This window comes from Penicillium paradoxum (assembly GCF_028828445.1).
Source record: "Penicillium paradoxum strain IBT 22861 chromosome Unknown utg000005l_segment0_segment0, whole genome shotgun sequence".
Lineage (NCBI taxonomy): Eukaryota > Fungi > Ascomycota > Eurotiomycetes > Eurotiales > Aspergillaceae > Penicillium > Penicillium paradoxum.
In genome coordinates, this window is record NW_026643183.1 from 3,417,119 (window position 1) to 3,437,071 (window position 19,953).

A 19,953-nucleotide genomic window follows, 5' to 3' on the forward strand; every position below is an offset into this window, starting at 1 on the left:
TTCTTCTTCTTTGTTCTCCCCTGTATCTTCCAGGCGCTCAGAAGACGGCCAAGGCCTTTCTCTTTCTGCTGATCTCGCTATGGCACGGACCTTTTTTAGATTAGCCGGACCGTGAACTTGAAATGAGCTGGCGGAATGATAGACATGGTTCAAGTGCGACTGTGGTTTGTCAAATGTATGGTACCTTTTAGAAGACCTAGCGAATATATCTATCTAAGCTTCCGGCATATCTGAATTCAATGATATATATTTGATACTATTTCATCCCTACACTCGAGCGACCTTTTATACTGTCTGTCAAACAATCTCTCCGCATTGCCATCCTGCAATCTAGGCAACCGATTATACAGCCATCGGGTATCTAGTGCTTTGCATTTCTTCAGCCAACGGTCTAATTGCCGACATATGTGAGACTTGCATTCAACGGCTCGACCTACGGTCCAATACACATCAAGACCAGTCCCTAGGACTCCAGGAATCCTGAATGCTCTGAGGCAATAATCGTCCTCGAGATTTGCAATTCCTTTCTCTTTCACTCGAAATATTGAAGAAGCCTTTCATCCAGTTCGTTACCTGTGGTATCTTGCTGTGGCATCGAGTTGCTATCTATTACGTGCATAAGGTGAGTGATGCCCAATGACTTCCACCCTTCTAACTGAAAACTCTCCAGATATAATAAAGCGCTAACCTCTCATAACGGCCAGCCCTGCAGCTCCCCTCGATTTCTCCACAGTCTAGCCGGTGTAGACTGGCCGACAAAGAGGTTTCCTCTCAAGAAGCGGTCATCCACAAGCGGCGACAACCCGCGTACAACACTCGCGAGCAGTTGCGGTGAGGCGTGGGAGGCGATACCCCATCTCATCCTGTTATATTCTTGTATATTTGTTTTATTTTTGTCTCTGTGAAGTCTACATGGCGGACGTACTGTATATTCCTGGAATGTCGAAGTCATGGCTGGGCCACCTGGAGGCATATACACCTCCATTGCCCGATCTCCTTTCCCCTGGTTTATCTGGTCTACCTAGAATTTGGGACGATCCTGATAAACTCTCTTCATGTTCTCTTAGTGATTGGTACTCCTTCTTTTACCCCTCCATATCAAACTCTCACTTGGATCCCCCTACGCCACATCATTCTTCCCCATCACCTCAAACACCACACCATCCTCAAAAGCTCGTTCAAAACATGTTGAATCAACATCGTGTGCTGGAGCCTCAAATGCCTTCTAGCGGAGATCCAGTATACACGTCGCTTCAGTCTCAAGTTGCGCCTGCGACTGCCTATTCCCAGAGCGTGTCGCCCTTTACGGCAAATCCGAATGTCAACGGCACTCTGTCAAGCAAGGACAGTTCGTACTGCGACTCTGATCGTGCGACTCTCGATCAATTCGATGAGCCCTTGACGACTCGTACAGCTGAAGCACATACTAGCCTCCTTCATCCAACCCCAAGGAGCGGCATGTGCATGATGGCCCACAATTTGCAATTCCTGCCGAGCAGTGAGGAAATCCCTTCTCTGTCGCCTTTTGGGCTCCCGGATACACCCATTGGCGAAGAGTCTCTCCACAGTCATCCCCATATCCCACAACCCTCCGACTACAACATGGCGTCCTCATCTTTCGACTCTCATCTGCAGAGGTCACAACTGGCGCCACCCAGTTCCTCGCCAGAGATGAAGCCTCTCGGTTATGACCAGGCTGCACCATGGGCCGCATGGAAGCCAGATACCACAACAGACATCTGGTACCCTGCTCGAGTCTCCAACGGATTACCAGACGATAACAGCTGGCAAAACCAACACTCTTACTCTTTACCCTGGTCTGGAAACAATCCTTCATATCCTCACCTAGAAGAATTCAACAGCCATGAGAGCAACAACTACGGAATGGGGGATGGAATCCCCCTGTCATCTTTTGGCCGGACCATTGCTTTCCCATCATTTTCACCCATAGCTCACCCATCCTACGCAGCAGCCCCTGTATCACAGATGGGCTCAGCTGGGCTCACTCACGGATACCCCCTTCCACCACAGCCAACTCATCTTGCATCCACCCAACCCATGTATTCGGACACGGACCTCGGGTCCCCGAATCAAAATACCGCCAATAGCCTCAGCCCATCCTCCTTCACCCCCTCCACAGAAGAGGGCACCTCCCCCCAACAAGTCGGAGAAGGCTCAGGCATTGAGGCAGATCCAAACTACACAAACGAGCGTAACGCCTTCCTTATCGACTGCAAGCGCCGCGGACTATCATACAAGGCCATCAAGCGAGTGGGAGGGTTTAAGGAGGCGGAGTCTACCCTACGGGGACGGTACCGCACTCTCACCAAAGCAAAGGAACAGCGCGTGCGCAAACCTCAATGGCGAGACAAGGACGTGAGTTGATTACCTTTTATCTACCATCTTAACACCACATCATACTGACATGGCTTCATTGAAAAGGTTAGACTTCTCTGTGAAGGTGTCAAGCTCCACGCTGAGACCCCATCCACATACAGCCCTCTGAACATCAACGAGCCGCCAAAGGTATCGTGGAAGAAAGTCGCTGAGCATATTAAGGCTAATGGAGGATCTTACCACTTCGGAAATGCGACTTGCAAGAAGAAGTGGTGTGATCTCCATGGAATCACCCGCTGATGTGGGCAAGTCTTCGTCGGCACACGATTGGTGTGCACTTTGCTTTTTGTGTGTTCTTTTGACTATGCAACGTTTTCGCGAATGTTTTACCTTTTGTTTTGGTGTTTTTGTATTATCAGCTGGCCTGACTTTCCGTGTCGTAACATTATATCTGTATTCTAATTTCCTGTTGATTTTGTTTCTAATTTTTGACCTTTCTTTGGGCTACATATTATAAAGTGTTACTCACATGCCAGGCAATCAACGGGTTTGATTAACGCTGTCTATAGACTTCAATGCAGTGCGTGCCCTCTAGCGCTTCAGGTCGTCAACCTCGACTTTGCCATGGGACTGCAACACAACAGAAGCAGGCCATGTGCTTTCTTCCCCTTGCCTTGGCGTTTGACCTATCTGCCACAGGAACGACCAGCATTTCTGTGAATCTGGTGACCTGAGACAACGTAATTGGGGGGAGAAGAGTGCGTATTGCATGAAACCATCGTCAATCCGATGCAGATCAATTCCAAGAGCCATTTTGGCCCTTTACCGGCAGGGTGGCTCTTGCAGGGGCTTTTCCCTTCCGATGGGATGTCCACGATCTCCCCCAGATTATTCCGTCCCTCTGTCTCCTGATTTAGAGGACACTGGGGTCTTGGGGAAGACTCGTCGCACTGATTTGCGTTCATGCCCGATGAGGTGAAACCGAAGATGAATGGGAAGCACAGCTTGATGGAGAGAATGATGGTAATTTGCCGACCTGTATGTGAGGTCAGTTCATCGAAGTTAAATAGAAGTGGATTATGAATGTGGAAGGATACTTAGGTAGTCTTACCCAAGCCGGGCCATGATCTGATCTCGTCTTCCAATGATATCGCATCAGGAGAACCAGGAAAAGGAGACGATTCCTGACTGATCATAGAGAGATCAGAGAGATCGATGTAGGACCCAAGTTCAAAACGAGGAAAACCCCTGGTAAGAGCTCTTTGCTGCCCCGGGCTTATACTGGGGGTTTATTTCAACTGAGATTTGAACCAACTGGTGAGATCAACAAAGTGAATTGATGAAGTGAGGTGGGTAAGTATGTGAAAGAAGAGAGGTACGAAAAATGAAAGAAGTTCCATTGAAAACTATCTGTCGCCCGAAATCCAACTGTGGGCAGGGAATCGTCCTTGGAAGTATATCCCCAGAAAGATATCACAGAAGGATTCAAAAGACTGAATAAAACGGAAATATCATTTCCCGGTAATGTCAAGCTCCAGTACTGAGACGAGTCAACAGGGGAAGCACAATCCATGGGGCATGTATTGGTCCTAGGTGAACAAGGAATGTTTCCAGGAGCATATCCCTCGTGAGATCGTTTTCAACACGGCAGATATGAAGTCCAAGAACCACTTTAGCCTCTTCGATCCTCACAGTCATTGTCTCTCGCTCTTGGCTGGATAAATCGCGTCGGAAATTCCTTTCAAAAACCCTGACTGCGAGATGCGCGATTGCATCTAGTATCTCCTCTTCAATGGACCCCTGAGGCAATGATACTATGTCCGAAGAAGAGCTTGTTTCATTTTCGCTGGTATCGGGTACCAGCGAAGGACACGACAAGGAAGGAGAGGCGGAAAAAGCGGGAAGTGAAGGGGAATGAGAAGAGGTGGATCTAAACATTGTTGCGTTCTGCAATCTCGTCAAAACTATCGAAGTTGAGTGGGAATGAGTGAGAGATGTGGAAGTAGGCGGTTGACCAGCTATTAATGGTTAGTGCTGGAGAGTTAGACCTCCCACAGGCGCTGATTATTTGGAGGGAGTGATACTGATTTTCAATACTGGACTAGCTGTTTCTGATCGATATTTTCCGGAGTTAAGCGGCCCAAATTATCCAAGTCAATCAGCCTGCTCGTACCAGGCTGTCTGATTGATGTTGTAGAAGAGCAAAAGCAGACTTCAATAATGCGAGATCACTCTGTCCGTTCATAGAGATGACAAAAGCTAAAAGATCTCTTTGATATCGAGCCCTGGAAACAACAAACCGACTAAAGACTTAGATATCAGTACATCTTCAGTTGAAGCGCCGTATCAATCTAGCATCCCAGATTCAATACGTACCTAGGTATAAGATACAGAAGTATGGAGATGTTGGCGGTAGATCACATGTCCACATGTGACGCTTTACAAGAACAAAACCCACAGACAGCTATATTTTCTTCCAGATTACCTTCCCCTATTCCCCCAAACATTGCGAGTCATCAATTTTATATTATCGATCAATTATGTATTTCTTATTTATACGCCTTCGTTATAGCAGAGATATGATACCGTATAGACCCACACATGGGTTTATATCTCATGTCCTCGCCTACCCAATTAGGAGACGGCCCCTTTCTATGAGGATACCCGAATGAGAACCGGAAGACGCTTTGCCCATCATTATACGCTTCTCATGCCTTTCCCGCCCCAGGCTCAAAGTCCCAAGTGTCTTCTTATCCTCAATACTTGACGTGAGTCTTGTCGTGTGATCCTCTACAACCAGTTTACTGTCTAACCAACGCTTTCTAGTGCCTGTAATCGAACTTACTATATAAGCAAAGGGTCGAAGTTTGCCGAAGATGGAAGTCCCGGCTTTTGAGTTTGCAGCCATTCACAAACTTCGCGCTTCCATTATCGCCGATATCCACGACCTCGTGGATGACATCCAGTATTGTGTCAGTTTGGCTGGAGCCAATCAGGCAAAGTACGAACGACTTCATCTATATCTCAAAAGGAGGAAGATATTTCTGCTTTCACGCATTAAACAGGTCCAGAACAGTTATTTGAAACACTCTCTGATGATTATGTTTGTGGTTGAAGTTGGAAACGAAAGCTTTACCGATCAGCCATTCTGAGAAACCGAAAAGCCCCTGGATAATCGCACTATACAGGGATGAAACTTTTCAAGTGGCCCGGTACCCATATCTTCGGTCCACTAGTTTCAAGTTTCTTTCATTGGGGTGCAAGCTGTATGATACTCTGCCAGATTCAGTTCACAGAGTCGCAATGGACAACTGCGTCTCGGTAGGTCGCTCGTCGAGTTTTTCTTATGGCTCCCGACGAGGTCCGTCAGGTGCTAATGTACATTACAGCTCCTCGCAATGGTTGAACTCTGTAATAGGGTCCAAGCACGGGGAGGAGAGTTGTGAAGAAAGACACAGAGCTCCCGACTGTTCAAGTCTACGACGGGGTACGCCCGAAACAACAAGATATCGAACCGACGAATATTCTCCGCATTAGGCAATATGGTAATTAAAGACAGAAACCAAAAACTAATCGGAAACAACTTTGTCGCTCGAAATATGCATTTCATTGAAATTGCCAAGGAGCCCAAATCCGCCCGACATGATGATGGTGGGGAGATCAGCCTGAGGATGACAAGCGATGAGTTAGCTTACTGTGGACGAAAACACCATGGATTCTACAAAGGAGGCGTTAATAGAAGTACGAGAGGAAGCCATTTGACAACAAATCTTTGGACTGCAGACCCTGTGGAAAGGGGAAGCCAGCACGCCAAGGAGGCTAATACTGGCCTGTTGGTATGTATTGATCATAGCCAATGAATCTACCGGGACTTAGCCTCGCCTTCTGGTGTTGCTTACCTTGGGGATACTCTATCCAGAGCCTCCTGCACCTCGTGGCGTTTTGAAGATAGACCGTCAGGCGTTTTTCCTCATGTTGAATTTCGGTTTCATCAGCTGCAGCAACATCCAATACTCCTATCTCCCACCTCTTATATATCATCATGTCACATCATTAATGTGAGTCTCGCTCTGTCTTTCCCGGTTGCTTGTCTCCAGCTTTGCCTTTGACGAAGCGATGATTTCAAGCTCCATTCTGGCCATCCACTGTCAAATCTATTCATCCTTGCCTTCTTATAGCACTATGGTGATCTAATGAAATTTCTCCAGAGCGTCTTCATAGTTTGCGCTAATGAAGATTCCAATCCGGCATCGAAATTCTTCGACTACCCTCGTCCAATACACCATGATCATAACTTTACCCTCTCATCTGAAGGCTACTTTCAAATGCCCCAATCGACCTCTTCGGGTCACTTGTTGTACCTTGCACGAATACCTCCTGCGAGATACCCAAACAGAACAAATCGAATGCTGGGTGATCCGAATGGATTGTACCTACAAGACATCGAGGCGGGCTTTCCTTAATACCGATTTGATGGACCACGAAAAGGAGGATAGACAAATCATCCTCTCATCTTCCCAAGCTCTATGCTTCTTTTACCCCATACAATGTCTACTGATAATGGGAAGGCATTGATAGATGCTATCAAAGCCGTCGTTCCAACGACAAGCAGTATGATCTGTATCTGGCACATAAAGGGGAATATCATGGAGAAAGTCCAACGACAAGCAGTATGATCTGCATCTGGCATATCAAGAGGAACATTATGAAGAAAGCTCAACCATGAGCTGACTCCCAATCCGAACCTCTCAGATTCTCTACCCTTTCTCCATTCTTGTTGGAATTAATCGATCAGTTAGAAGGTTTTGACCAGAACGAGCTTGTGGCACTCCTCGGTCCGTACCTGGGGTCCCCACGAGCCTGCAGCATCGACCTTGAGATATCTTATGAGTTCGTCTCTATCATAATACAACTCTGTCTCCTTCCCTCGGGCCCCACTATGTAGAACCCAGAAGCAGGATATGTCTTGATGCTCGAACCCGATTAGAAATAGTAGTTTCGACATTTCGATTTATGATCAGACCTTCCAATAAAAGGCTACGTATATTCCAGATTATTTTAAGCTTTGCCCTGGTTTATGTTCTGATGATGTGTCTTGTTGAGATACCCTGGTCCAGATACTAGTGACAGAGCCCAATACCAACCAAAGTAAATCTCCTGGGTAATGGGTCAAATATAATTTCACGATAGGCAGGACGAGCAAATGGAGGCCGAGCTTGATTTGACTCAACCAAGTAAGGGAAGTCCAACCGACGAATTGTCTTTCCCTCCGCAGAAGGCGGTTCTGGGAGTCCGAATCTGGGGGAATCTGAATATTTGCGAGAACAAACCATCTACTGCTACGCTATTGCTCTGGATAAGATATATTATTGCCAAGGAAGGTTATGGAGAGAGAAATGTGTCGCCTGATGGAGGCCTTTGGACTGGTAGAAGTAGAGATATACCCCTAATAGTATAGTACGTGTCAACCCTAATAAGGTAGCCCTAATCTCCATTTTCCCCGATCCCGATGTATCCAAATGAGCCTTCCTTAGGAAGATGAAGTGTAACTATCTCATTACTTTTCCACTATTCATCCTGTTCTTCTTTCTCATTCACAACATCCATCAACTTCAGTCTTCCTTGCGTCCACATCGTTGGACACTCATATCAACTACCTCGTACGCCTCGAACCACTCTCGTGTCTACTCTAATAGCTGACAAACCTTTTAAGCTTCTGCCATTCCTCAAAATGAACGGCCCAGTGATCTTTGATGAAAATCTCCGAGCCCTTCGGTCCTCTATTATTGGGCAGATCCACGATCTCAGGGCCGACTTCACGTACTGCGACACCCTCAACGGAGTGGACCATCAGAGATACAAACGGCTTCGAGCCTACCTTGCAGGTAGAAGGATTGCCCTGGAGGCCAGAATCCGCGAGATCACGGATTCCAAGCTGAGGTCCGCTCTGCTTTTCGAGCTTTATCTTCTGGCTCATTAAGCCGTTACCAAAGGGTGCACATCGAGTGTGCAGAATGAGACAATAGAAACAAACATATACAAGCTGCGAATGTACTTCTATCACAGTAGTCAGATTAATTATCTCTGTAAGGTCTCCCTTCATATTATACGCCTATCGTGACTTCCTTCCAACATCCATCGTTCCTCCTTCTTCATCAACCTCCACTTCGACCTCCTTTTACCCTAACCTCATCTCCCCTCCCTATATCCCGTTACTTCTATCTCATTTATCTACCTATTTGTGTCAAATGTCTGCATTTACCGATAATCACTTCCCATCAGGCTCACACCCTTGTGACTAACACACACTATAGACCTACAGATTCTTCAACATGAACGCGGCGGTTCCTACTCACGAGAGACAGCAACTAGTACGACCCGTGCTTGTCGGCGGCATACATGATTTTGTCGAAGATTTTGATTACTATACCACCTTGGCTACAGTGAACTAGGCAGAAAACGAAGGACTCTACACGTACCTACAGGGGCGCAAGACTCTCCGATTAGCAAGAACTCACCAGATGCGAGTCGACTATCCAAAATATGCACTTGTCACAATGTTCGAATTTTTGGTTAGATACTAGGTCCTGGCCTGGTGAACTTCTCCAGAACTTCGATAAATACATGGCTGAGGAGTTCTGTACGGAGCGTTCTTGAAAACTGCATAGTGACTCAGCTGAAGGAGGGAGAGATCTGTATTGGGAAGCGAGACAGAAGTCCTCATTCTCTGCTCTACATGTTATCTAGTAAGCCGGGGCTCCAAAAGAGAGAGGGTACTATTCACGAGCAGCAGTAGTGCGGCGGAATATGTTTTTATTTGATGCTGCTATCAATGAATGTATGTGCTCGCTGGAGGTACTGGATCAAATGAGGTATCGACAACAATTGCTAATCACGCTGTACTCAGATAGCGAAAACGGAGCTGCGGTTAAGCGAAACGACACCTTGGCCATAGGGACCCAGTGGCTCCACACCAGATACCATCTTGTGAGTCATGCAGTGCGCGAGGGCGAGATCAGCCTGCAAGTGATAGCGAGTGCATCCAACGTCCACGGGATGCATATGGACTTACTAAACCCTTGGAAAGGTGCTGCTTCAAGAGATGAGGTGCAAGATAATGGATATTTAAGATTGGAAGGGGAAACGAGGCCAAAATTACCATAAAAGATAGCAATCTTTACTATGCAAGACGGAATAGACTCGATAGGAAGGCTTCATAGGCCTTACTGCTAATCGGGGGATCCTCGGGTTATGTAGTTGATCCCTAGGGGCTTGTGTTGAGACAGTAAGTGTCTTGGTTCCTTGGATATCAACCTCATAGGCTAGAAAGTCTGGATTTCTGTCTCTCTTCGCAATACAACTATCTTCCTACTCCTTTATCTGAGTCCTAGATACTATGTAGTGTTGAGATGCCCCCTGGTGCCTAAGTATTTAGGCATAGACTTGTTTTACAGATTGACTCTATCGGTTAGGTAGTTCCTTAGTCTCTGTGGGCTATATAGCCCCTACCTTTTGCCGGCTTCTGACAATCATAGCTTCTCCCCTTTTCCTCTCTCTCTCTCTCTGTAGCCTTACCATGTAGTGCTCAACAAGAGCCATTATACACCAACTTGTTCGCCCAGGATAGGCGATGGAAAAGAGAGAAAGAGGAAGGACTGAAAATATCATCCATCTTCACATATATATTTACCGTATAACACCATGTGCTTATTAGGCCTTCCTTCCATCATCTATTACCCCCCCTCTCATCGTCTTCGACCCCAACCTCTTCTTATACTAGTCGCGTCCTCCCTATCTCATACCTTACAAGTTAGGCCCATCATCCCAAATTCCCACACAACCCTGTCAATACCTACCCACCAGAGTTCCCATTTGGTTTCTGACCAATCGCGGCCAATATCCACGGATATAAATCATAGACTCACGACCCCATCGACCTGAATGCGTCGGCCCTAGCTCTTTGTCACAAAAGCCAGCAACGATTGCGAGCCTCGCCCATTGGCGAGATTCATGCCCTCGTGCATGACTTCGAATACTGCAACACTTCGGCTCTAATCAAAAAGGCAGATTACACACTACCTTATGAATACTTACAGGCACAAAGGTCGGCCGTCTCTGCAAAAATCCATCGGATAGAAGACATTTATCTGAGATGCGCACTCCTCACACTGTTCTTCAGTTCTGGGAATGCCTTTCCCTGCTATGCGAAGGCTCCTTCAACTCCGCAGAAGGGGCAAAAGAGCGAGTGTATTAGCGGAAGCCATAGGAAAGATCAAGATCATCCATTGTGTGTATCTGGAGTTACCGACTGGGCCCAGGCACGTCGTCGACATACCAATCCTGGCATCAGAGGACGGCATCGGTGGCAACCCAATTTACAAGGGTGGCCATCTACATCTATACTTTATTTCCAGATGGAAGCGGGGCAATCCACCGAGCGACGCCGTCAATGCTCAATGGGACATTCAACAATGACGCTCAAACTACCGGCGGTTTGCCGATGCGGGCATTATCAATGCCCTTCTTCCGCTTTCTAGCAACTAAAGGGTCAAGTCCTAGCCTGCCACTTCAACAAAAGATGCAATGAACGCTTACCAACAACATCGCCAGAGCGGTTCAAAATACCGTTTTGCTTCTTGAGCGTGCTGTCAAAGTCCTCCCTAGCCAAAAGTCTGGTCATTGCGAGCATTGCCTCCTATCAAAGTCTATGTGCCGCAGCGGAGATTCACAGGAATCAGCTCCTAATCCCGCGCTCACCTACCAAAACAACGTGCGTGTTGAGATAGGGTCTCGTGATGTTCAGGCATCAACCCAGATAGATAGTCGGGAGCCGAGTCTCCATTCCTAATACAACTCTCTCCCTCCTCTCTCCCTGAGCCCTACCCTGTAGGCCTCAACAGGTTATGACGCCCTTGCTTTTCTGAAATTTCATTCTTATGGTCATTATCGTCGAGGAAGCAATTTTTCATCTTATCTTTTTCTTTTCGGTCCGCAGTGTGCAGAGAGAGTCGCAGCTGTCGGACCATATACGCATCGTGGGACAGGATGTTACCCCACAACAACCCACAAAACAGAATTTTCGAGGCAATAAGCCGTGGACCACTGAGAAATCTACGCAGAGCCACACACGACAACCCCACATTTTCTCACAACAACTAAGCCTGATAGGTAAGACTAGGGACACTGGCACTGAAAATGGACGATAACGCTGGAGAAGGGCCAAGTGGCTTCAACCAGGATCCCTCGAAGAGAGGTCCCCTTGGTAGGTGTAGGAGCACCATCAGACATGAACTGGGATCTTGTGCTAGACACTGAGGAAGATGTCGAGAGCTAGGCATTTGAATTGCCGGATCTAACAACAATTACACTGTACAAGATAACTCCGCAGTTAACAGTGCGCTTTTTTCTGACATGGAAAGGCATCTGCGTGTCTTCGGGAAGAAACAACTCTGCCTGCTGCTTGATTTACACATCATATGATACAAACGAGCATTTCCTTATATCTGGGTTTGACGCGGTACCCCAGATAACCGAGACCTTCTAACCTCTGAACGTGACTCTGTCCGCATTCAAGTCAGCCAAAGGGCCCGCTGGCAATACAATTTGGGGCTAGCCCAGCACAGCTTCAATATTCTGCTGAAGGGACAACGTCTTTGGCGTTAGTAGGTGGCTGCAGATCGACAAAATGCATCATCTTCATCGTCCTCATAACTTCCATTGCTACAGCTAGTGTCGTGATGAAGCTGAGGGATATATAATCCCGACTCCGAGGAAGACAGGGAGTTCTTCCGACACTCTGATCGCTACCGAGAGAAGCTTTACCCAATCGAGAAGGCCAAACGACGTTTGGGCAATCGTCTGTTGAGAACCATGCCTGAGGCAGGATTCTCTCATCCGCAGGATTATCAACGCTACGCCCTTTTTGTCTTTTCTGCCGAAAAGCCCACCTTTGGGGGCCAAATTGAGGACTCCGATCCTCGGCACACAAAGGGGCATAAATAGCAGGAAAAGGCAGATATTATCTAGATCTTTAGACAATTCAATACTTCCATGAGAGATCCTATTCCCAGTATCATTTGAACCCATTGTTGAAACCCTACATGCTGTATCATACCTCTGTATCTTCAACAGGTTATGAGCCCGGCTGTCTCCAATAGCCGGAATACCCAAATTGCGCAGTATAGTCCATTTGCTATATTTGCTAGCAAATATTTGCTTGCCCCTATGCACCTTTTCATCTGATCTTTGCCTAGACCTATATATATAGGTCCTCACCCCAGGATCTCTCTCTTCTTCTTGCACATATCTCACCTCTCATTTCATACCTTACCTTTCATACCCATACCTCTCGATCTCTCGTAGATCTACCTATTTTTTCATCAATTTCATTATGACCCCTATCACCCGACGGTCCCAGCGAGACAGGGGGGCATCTAGTGCACCCAGTGCACCCCATGCACCCCACGAACCCCCCGCTGAAGTCTCCGAGTCTGTCGAGACGGATGTGCAAGTCCTATCAACACAGATTGACAACCCAAACCGATTCAATCGAGATGGCTCTATGTTCTCGCTGCGTAACCGCTACGCTACCCCAAAGAACAACACCCGAGAAGAGGAAGAAAACGCCCTTCGATACCTCAGTTTCACTAAGGACCTCGGGAAAATATTCAAAAGAAAAGAAGAATATAAAGGACCAAAACTCATAGGATTAAACAATTACCGCACCTAGGCCGCTAACATACGGTAAGTGCTAAACCAAAACCTTCTCGAATAAGTTATCGACGGCAAGGCAGGATCATTACCCCCTTCGCACGAGAAGCACTATACACTAAATATATAGAAGGGAGCAGCCTAGCTTACTATCCTAAATACTATATACCTAGACTTAGCGAAAAATATCACACCGCCGAGCCCTCTAGAACCCGAGCGTATCTAATAGGAATTACAAAATTAATACGATATAAAGGATGCTTTTACCGCCGAATAAGGCGCTATTACAATAAAAGCACTATACGTATCCCACGTCCGTAATATCGGAACCCTAATCGAGGTATTTAAGACTATATAGATTAATAAAACTATTATATATCCCCCGATCGAGAGTCTACTAATCGAGCTATAAGAAATAGACGAACTCGAAAAATGTACGGAACTTATAGCGTACCTCGATAGCCTAGAATAGCACCCGTAGAAGCTTAACCACAATAAAATAGTTAGTAGGTTAACTAACTAGCTAGACTAATACCTCTTCGATCGCCTATATAGCGAACTATAAAAAGAAGAAGATAACCTCGCCGCCGGTAAAAAGGTAGCTATAAGGACCTTATCTACGGAAACTAATAAACCTATAAAACCACGAGGACCCCGTATACGACGAGGACCTCTAGGATTAGTATATACCTTCTATAAAAAGAAGGGGTACCCCGCCGAGAAATATTAGCTAAAAAACCCTAATTTAGCACCTAAACGGACTACGGAAACCCTAATTATATAGGTTAAATATAGTCACAAGGTATAAAACTTCTTAACTAGTATCTTAATTAATAACTAGATCTACGATATAGCCTACGACGAATATATAATTAGCTCGCTAAACTATTTTATACTAGGCACTACGAAACTATTAACCACTATAATTAAAATAGCCCTAATAAACTAGCCGGTCTAAGGTATAATCGGGGATATTAAGATTATAGTCAACGACGGGACTAAGTAAGGGAGAGATCTTATTCTTATTAGGACTATATATCTCCCTAAACTCCGTAGTAACCTTATCTCGTAACCTAGGCTCGCTAACTATAGGATTATAGCGATATATAGAGACGAGGTCATTTTCCGGAAACTAGACGGTAGTATTCTTATAAAAGGACTATAAAAGGGTAAAAATTAGATACTAAACGTTCGCCACGTATACCGATACTAGACCCTAGATCTAGAAACGTTAGTTTTAACGACGGTATAGGAAGTAGGGGGCGTCGGATACCTAAAAACTTAGGCCGATACTCCTATTTCCGCCGAAAAAACTACCTACGGATACCTAATTTCTTAGGCTAATAATATAAAGGTTATCCTAAGAGACCCCTACCCCTAGCTAGGGGGCCTAAGTACGTAAAAATAGGAAAACGCCGTAAGTTCACCTAGCTAACTAGTAAAAGGCGCTATTCCGCCGAAAAAGGTAATATCTCTTCCGCCGAAAAAGGGACCCTTTTCTTAAGTAGAAAAGGTAGAAATACTCGCTACCTATAGAGTAATAAAGATATAGAGGATAAACTCGTTTAGTGGCTTAAAATAATAGTCCTTAGAGACTACCTCGACTTCTCCTAGCGAGACTCCCCTAAGCGAGCTACCTACTAAGCTTAAAAAGGATAGGGTTAATATCGATACCTAGTACCGCAGACTATACTATATAGGGATTAAACCCCTATAGGAAACGGTAAAAATCACGGAAGGTATTAATATTATAGGCCTACCTACCCCTAAAAGACCCTATAGCCACTACTAAATTAGAAAGGCTTAGCTCGTACCCCGTAGAACCCTAGTTTTATATAGATCTAGTAAAATAGGAGATCTCGTATACCTTAATCTAAGAGGCGGGGGTAAAATACCTAGAGATTAGGGAGGTAGCTACCGATACTAGATAATTAGTATCGACGACTTCGACGGATAGGGAGAAATATAGTTCACCTCCTATAAAGACTTCGTCCTAGACCTTATAATTAAAATAGTAAAACTATATTCCGCCGAAAGGGAGATAATAATTAAGACCTTTATAACCCCCGATCTCCCCCCGCTACTAGTAATAGGAAGTAAAACACTACCGCCTAATAGACTAGAGATCGGAGCCTTCTAATTAGATTACGGAGGAGAGTTTAATAACTTCCGCCTATAAAAATAGGCTAAGGACACTAACACCCGTCTATATTTCTTAGCACTATACGCATATAGATAAAATAGTAAAGTCGAAAGAATAATACGAATAGTGTAAGAACGCACTAGAGCTATTCTCGACGATACTAGACTCCTAGATATATTATAGCCCGAACTAATAAAAATAGTGATAATAACCCGTAACCTCACTATCTATTTTAGTAGAAAAAGAGACGGTCTCCTAAACTAGACACTATATAAAATACGATTCGGTAGAAAACCTAATATCTCATTCCTATAGATACCCGGTAGTAAGGCTTACGTTATAAGAAGCCCCGAAGAGATTAAGGCTATAGTTAGTATATTAATAAGTAGACATTTATAGCCCCGCGCCTAGATAGGTAGACTTATCGGGTATAGTAGCTACTATAGTATATAATACCGTATCTAGCGTCTAAATATAGATAGAAATAGGGGAGAGATCATAACCCGGAGAGACGTCATTTTCGACGAAGGAGACGACTAGACCCTATATAATAATCCTAATCTCCTAGTCCTACTAGAAACCCTACGGTCGGCAAAATAGTCTAGGTTCCTATTCCTAGACTCTAGGGACCTTATAGACCCTAAGGACCTTATAGACCCTAAGGACCTTATAGACCCTAAGGACCTTATAGACCCTAAGAACCTTATAGACCCTAAGAACCTTATAGACCCTAAGAACCCTATAAATAATATAAACCTTACAAATTCTTCCGCCGAAAAGACCCCTATAACTTCTTCCGCCGAAGAAAGCACCCCTTTTTCGGACTCTAAGGGAGATCTTAGACTTATCAATAAGAGTTCTAGTAACGAATCGGTCCTATTAGTAGACCTACCGAGACTATCTACCGAAGAACTCGCTAACCTTAATTATAAGATCTAAAATAAGGTTTTCTATACCACTATACCTCGGGTAGACAAAAAACGTATATAGGATCTAATACAATACACCACTATCCTATATACGTAAGCTAGACTAACCCTATTATCTAAAGATCTCCTAACCTTACCCCTACTAATAATCCTAAAAAAATGTAGACCCTAAATAGATAGAAGACCTTAAATTAGTCCGATAAGCACGTAACTTACCCCTTTAGCCTTAGTGGTACCGCGTTATAAAAATCGAGTTTAAATAGCTTAGTTTAATTAAAGCTTAGGAGATAATCCCTACCCCCGTACCCGCTAAGAATATATATATCCTTACCGGTAAATAGGTATATAAACTAAAACTCGACATAGATAGAAACCCCCTAAAATTTAAGGCTCGCTAGGTAGCGAGAGGTTTCTAATAACGGGAAGATCTAGACTATACCGAGACCTTTACTAGTATAGGTAGCTACGTCACGCTATAGATCCTCCTCGCTATAATCACGTAAAAGAAGCTTTTTATAGCTTATATTAACGTGAACGTTATATATCTTAACGTCACGCTAAAGGAGAGACTCTTAATATACTACCCCGAAGGTTTCGAAGATAATACCGATTTTTTAGAGATCTAAGGCAAAGTCTACCTCCTAAAAAAGAGTCTTTATAGTCTAAAATAGTTAGTAGTAAACTAGTTTAACATATTAGGGGACCACTTATTAACGAAAGGCTTTATACGATCTACTTCCGACCTATATCTTTATATATAGTATAATTAAGGGGGCGCCGGTACGATCGTCTATATTTTTATATACGTCGACGACCTTTTGATTATAGCTTCTATAGCGGATCTCGTTAAAACTATAAAGGACCTTATTTCGATAAAATAGTCTACGTCGGACCTCGGCGAGCTATCCTACTATCTTTCGATAAAAATAGTATACGATAGAGAGATAGGAAAAATAATAATTTCGTAAAAAATATACGTCGAAAGGTTCTTAAAAACCGTAACTTTAAGACCTATAATCCCTTTATCTATTATCCTAATAAAGGAAGAGACCCTTACCGCTATAAGTAAGGTAGTAAAATAGTACTAATCCGATATAGGCTCGATTAACTATACTAGTATAGTTATACGTCTAAACCTCTTACTCGTAGTAAGTATACTTTCGTAGTTTACTATAAACCTAAACACTAAATATAAGGATCTAGTATAAAGAGTAATTACTTATATAGGACGCACTAACTATTACGTAATTATATACTAATCTAGACCTAATTAGGACCTCTAGGGGTATATCGACGCCTTATACGGATTAGCCCTAGAAAGTAAAAGCAAGACTAGGTATATCTTCTTCCTCGTAGGGGGTCTAATATTATAGAAATCTTAAAAGCAGACCAGTATAGTAAAATTAAGCGCCGAAGCTAAATATATAGCCCTCTTAATTACTAGCGGAGAGGCAATTTAGCTACGAAAACTACTAAAAGATCTTAATTTTTACTAAGGAAGTATAGACCTCCCCCCTATCCCTCTATATAGCGATAGCTAATCTACGATCACGATAACGAAGAACCCTACTATTTTAGGACGTTCAAAATATATCGACGTGTACTAGTACTAGATCCATAAGCAAGTTAAAAGGGGAAAAATCAAGCTTACATATATAAAAGGGACTAAAAACATTATAGATAGACTAATAAAGCCCCTCGGGGCTCCTAAATTTATAGAGTTTATCGTAGGTTTAAACCTCGACCCTAAAACATATAGACTTTCGGCAGAATAAACCCCTACGTCTTTCGCAGTACAAAACTAGCAGTTTTGCACCTTCCTATAGTCCAAAAGCTACACCTTTTAACTAAGAAACCTCATTTATCTTAGTCCCCGACAACATGATCTTACGATATGCAACGGCTATACGTTAAGGGGGCGTGTTAAGAACCATGCCTAAGGCAGGATTCTCTCATCCGTAGGATTATTAACGCTACGCCCTTTTTGTCTTTTCTACCGAAAAGCCCACCTTTAGGGGCCAAATTAAGGACTCCGATCCTCGGCACATAAAGGGGCATAAATAGCAGGAAAAGGCAGATATTATCTAGATCTTTAGACAATTCAATACTTCTATAAGAGATCCTATTCCCAGTATCATTTAAACCCATTGTTGAAACCCTACATGCTATATCATACCTCTATATCTTCAACATCGTCCAGAGAATCAGTGGATAGTATGTTTGCCGGGAAATACCAAACTCCGGAATGCCCGAGTTTGCTTCCTATCAAATTCTTCACCGCAGTGTCTCATAACCTCTCAATAGGATCTATAGGTGAATTCAGTTCCCAATCATCGAAAGGGAAAGTATCTAGCCTCGTGGATCGGATCAGAGCTATAGTACTCTGAACAGAGTTAACGATACAGACTATGGATGGCTTCATGAGTACCTTCGAGCGCGAAATATGCGCTGCCGGCAACAATTACCTCGCTGCTAGAGTTGTACCTAGGATGTCTGCTGATCACATTGTTCGTCTTCTTACGATTGCAGACTACCAACTCGGAATCAGCCTGTTGAGAGAATGCTAGGCTTCAATCGATCACTCGGAGTGTAGACTCAGTTTCTGGACGTGCTCGCTAATTCTTCTTCTGGCCTTATTACTACTTCTAATCACCATCGATGATCGAGTAATATTTGCAGCCACACAATAAATAGTGCTGAGTACGACGAAAGTCAATCCATAGACATCGATCTTCCACATGTTTTCCTTCGATCATTGTAGACAAGTTGACCTCCTATATAAGAGCTGTGTGTATTTTTACGTCGATCGTGACTTTCTTCCCTCATCCATGATATTCCACTCTTTCTCCATCTTCAACCTCCATCTCCTCTCATATCGACCTCATGTTCCATCTCTCAACCCTTACAACTTCGCCCGGTCAACCTAATTCTCATATCAACTTGTTCGTTTCACCCATCAGTTTCGTCTCAATGTCCCTGAATTGCAACTAATATATGAAATCCAGACTCCTAAATATTTCCAAGGTTGAAGATGGACAGACCGGTCCTTCGTCGCGAGAATAATCGACAATTACAAGCATTGCTCTTCGGAAATGTCCACGACCTGGCGGATGACATTGCATACTGCAACACACTAGCTGTGTTCAACCAGGCGTACTATGAACGCCTTGATGCTTAATCCCAGACGCAGAAAACTGCTCTGTTGGGAAGATCTGTCAAGTCTCCGATCTCTACTTGAGATACTCGATCCTTGCAATCTATACCTTCCAGATCGAGCAACAACCCGCTATGCGACAAATTCCTACACAGTGGAGGCGATGGGATGGTTACAACGGGTGCTGGTACAGTAATCCAACATATATCGTGTTTTTTGTTCTGGTCAGAAGATCAATCGCAGGAGAAAGGCCGGCGATGTAAACAAAATTGGCTCTCTTGTCTCGCCTCCACCCAACCCTCATTCGGACCTTATGTCCCTCTACAACTTCCAAACATTTTCATTATCCATTCACCTTGATGAAGTGCCAATTCTAGAGGGTCAGCTCTTTAGTTGCCGAGTTTGATATCTCGGTGATCACCGTGTACGTATATACATCGATCGTGACTTCCTTCCATCATCCATCCTATTCTCTTTCTCCGTCTTCAACCTCCACCTCTTCTCACATCAATTTCATTTCCCATCTTTCAACCCTTCCCCTCATCCGTTACAGACTCGCCTCATCGACCTACATTCTAAAATAAGCTTGTTTGTGTCTACGTATCATTTTCTGCTGGATCGTCCTGAATTGCAACTAACCTATGAACCCTAGACACCTACACACTTATGAATACTCCAAG

General features: G+C 44.3%; 3 protein-coding genes across 3 annotated transcripts; 1 reads left to right on the forward strand and 2 right to left on the reverse strand.

Annotated features, from left to right (window-relative positions):
* Positions 1–1,185: 1,185 nt before the first annotated feature.
* Positions 1,186–2,637, forward strand: N7457_006235 (uncharacterized protein; the record flags this gene model as incomplete). The annotated part of the gene is made up of 2 exons (XM_057177279.1): positions 1,186–2,376; positions 2,443–2,637. 2 exons carry the CDS (start codon positions 1,186–1,188, stop codon positions 2,635–2,637), a joined length of 1,386 nt encoding a protein of 461 aa, XP_057031581.1.
* Positions 2,638–2,928: 291 nt separating this feature from the next.
* N7457_006236 (uncharacterized protein) lies at positions 2,929–3,150 on the reverse strand (the record flags this gene model as incomplete). The annotated part of the gene is made up of 1 exon (XM_057177280.1): positions 2,929–3,150. The coding sequence occupies one exon, from the start codon at positions 3,148–3,150 to the stop codon at positions 2,929–2,931; it is 222 nt and encodes a 73-aa protein (XP_057031582.1).
* Positions 3,151–8,026: 4,876 nt separating this feature from the next.
* Positions 8,027–8,314, reverse strand: N7457_006237 (uncharacterized protein; the record flags this gene model as incomplete). The annotated part of the gene is made up of 1 exon (XM_057177281.1): positions 8,027–8,314. One exon carries the CDS (start codon positions 8,312–8,314, stop codon positions 8,027–8,029), a length of 288 nt encoding a protein of 95 aa, XP_057031583.1.
* Between the last annotated feature and the right edge of the window lie 11,639 nt (positions 8,315–19,953).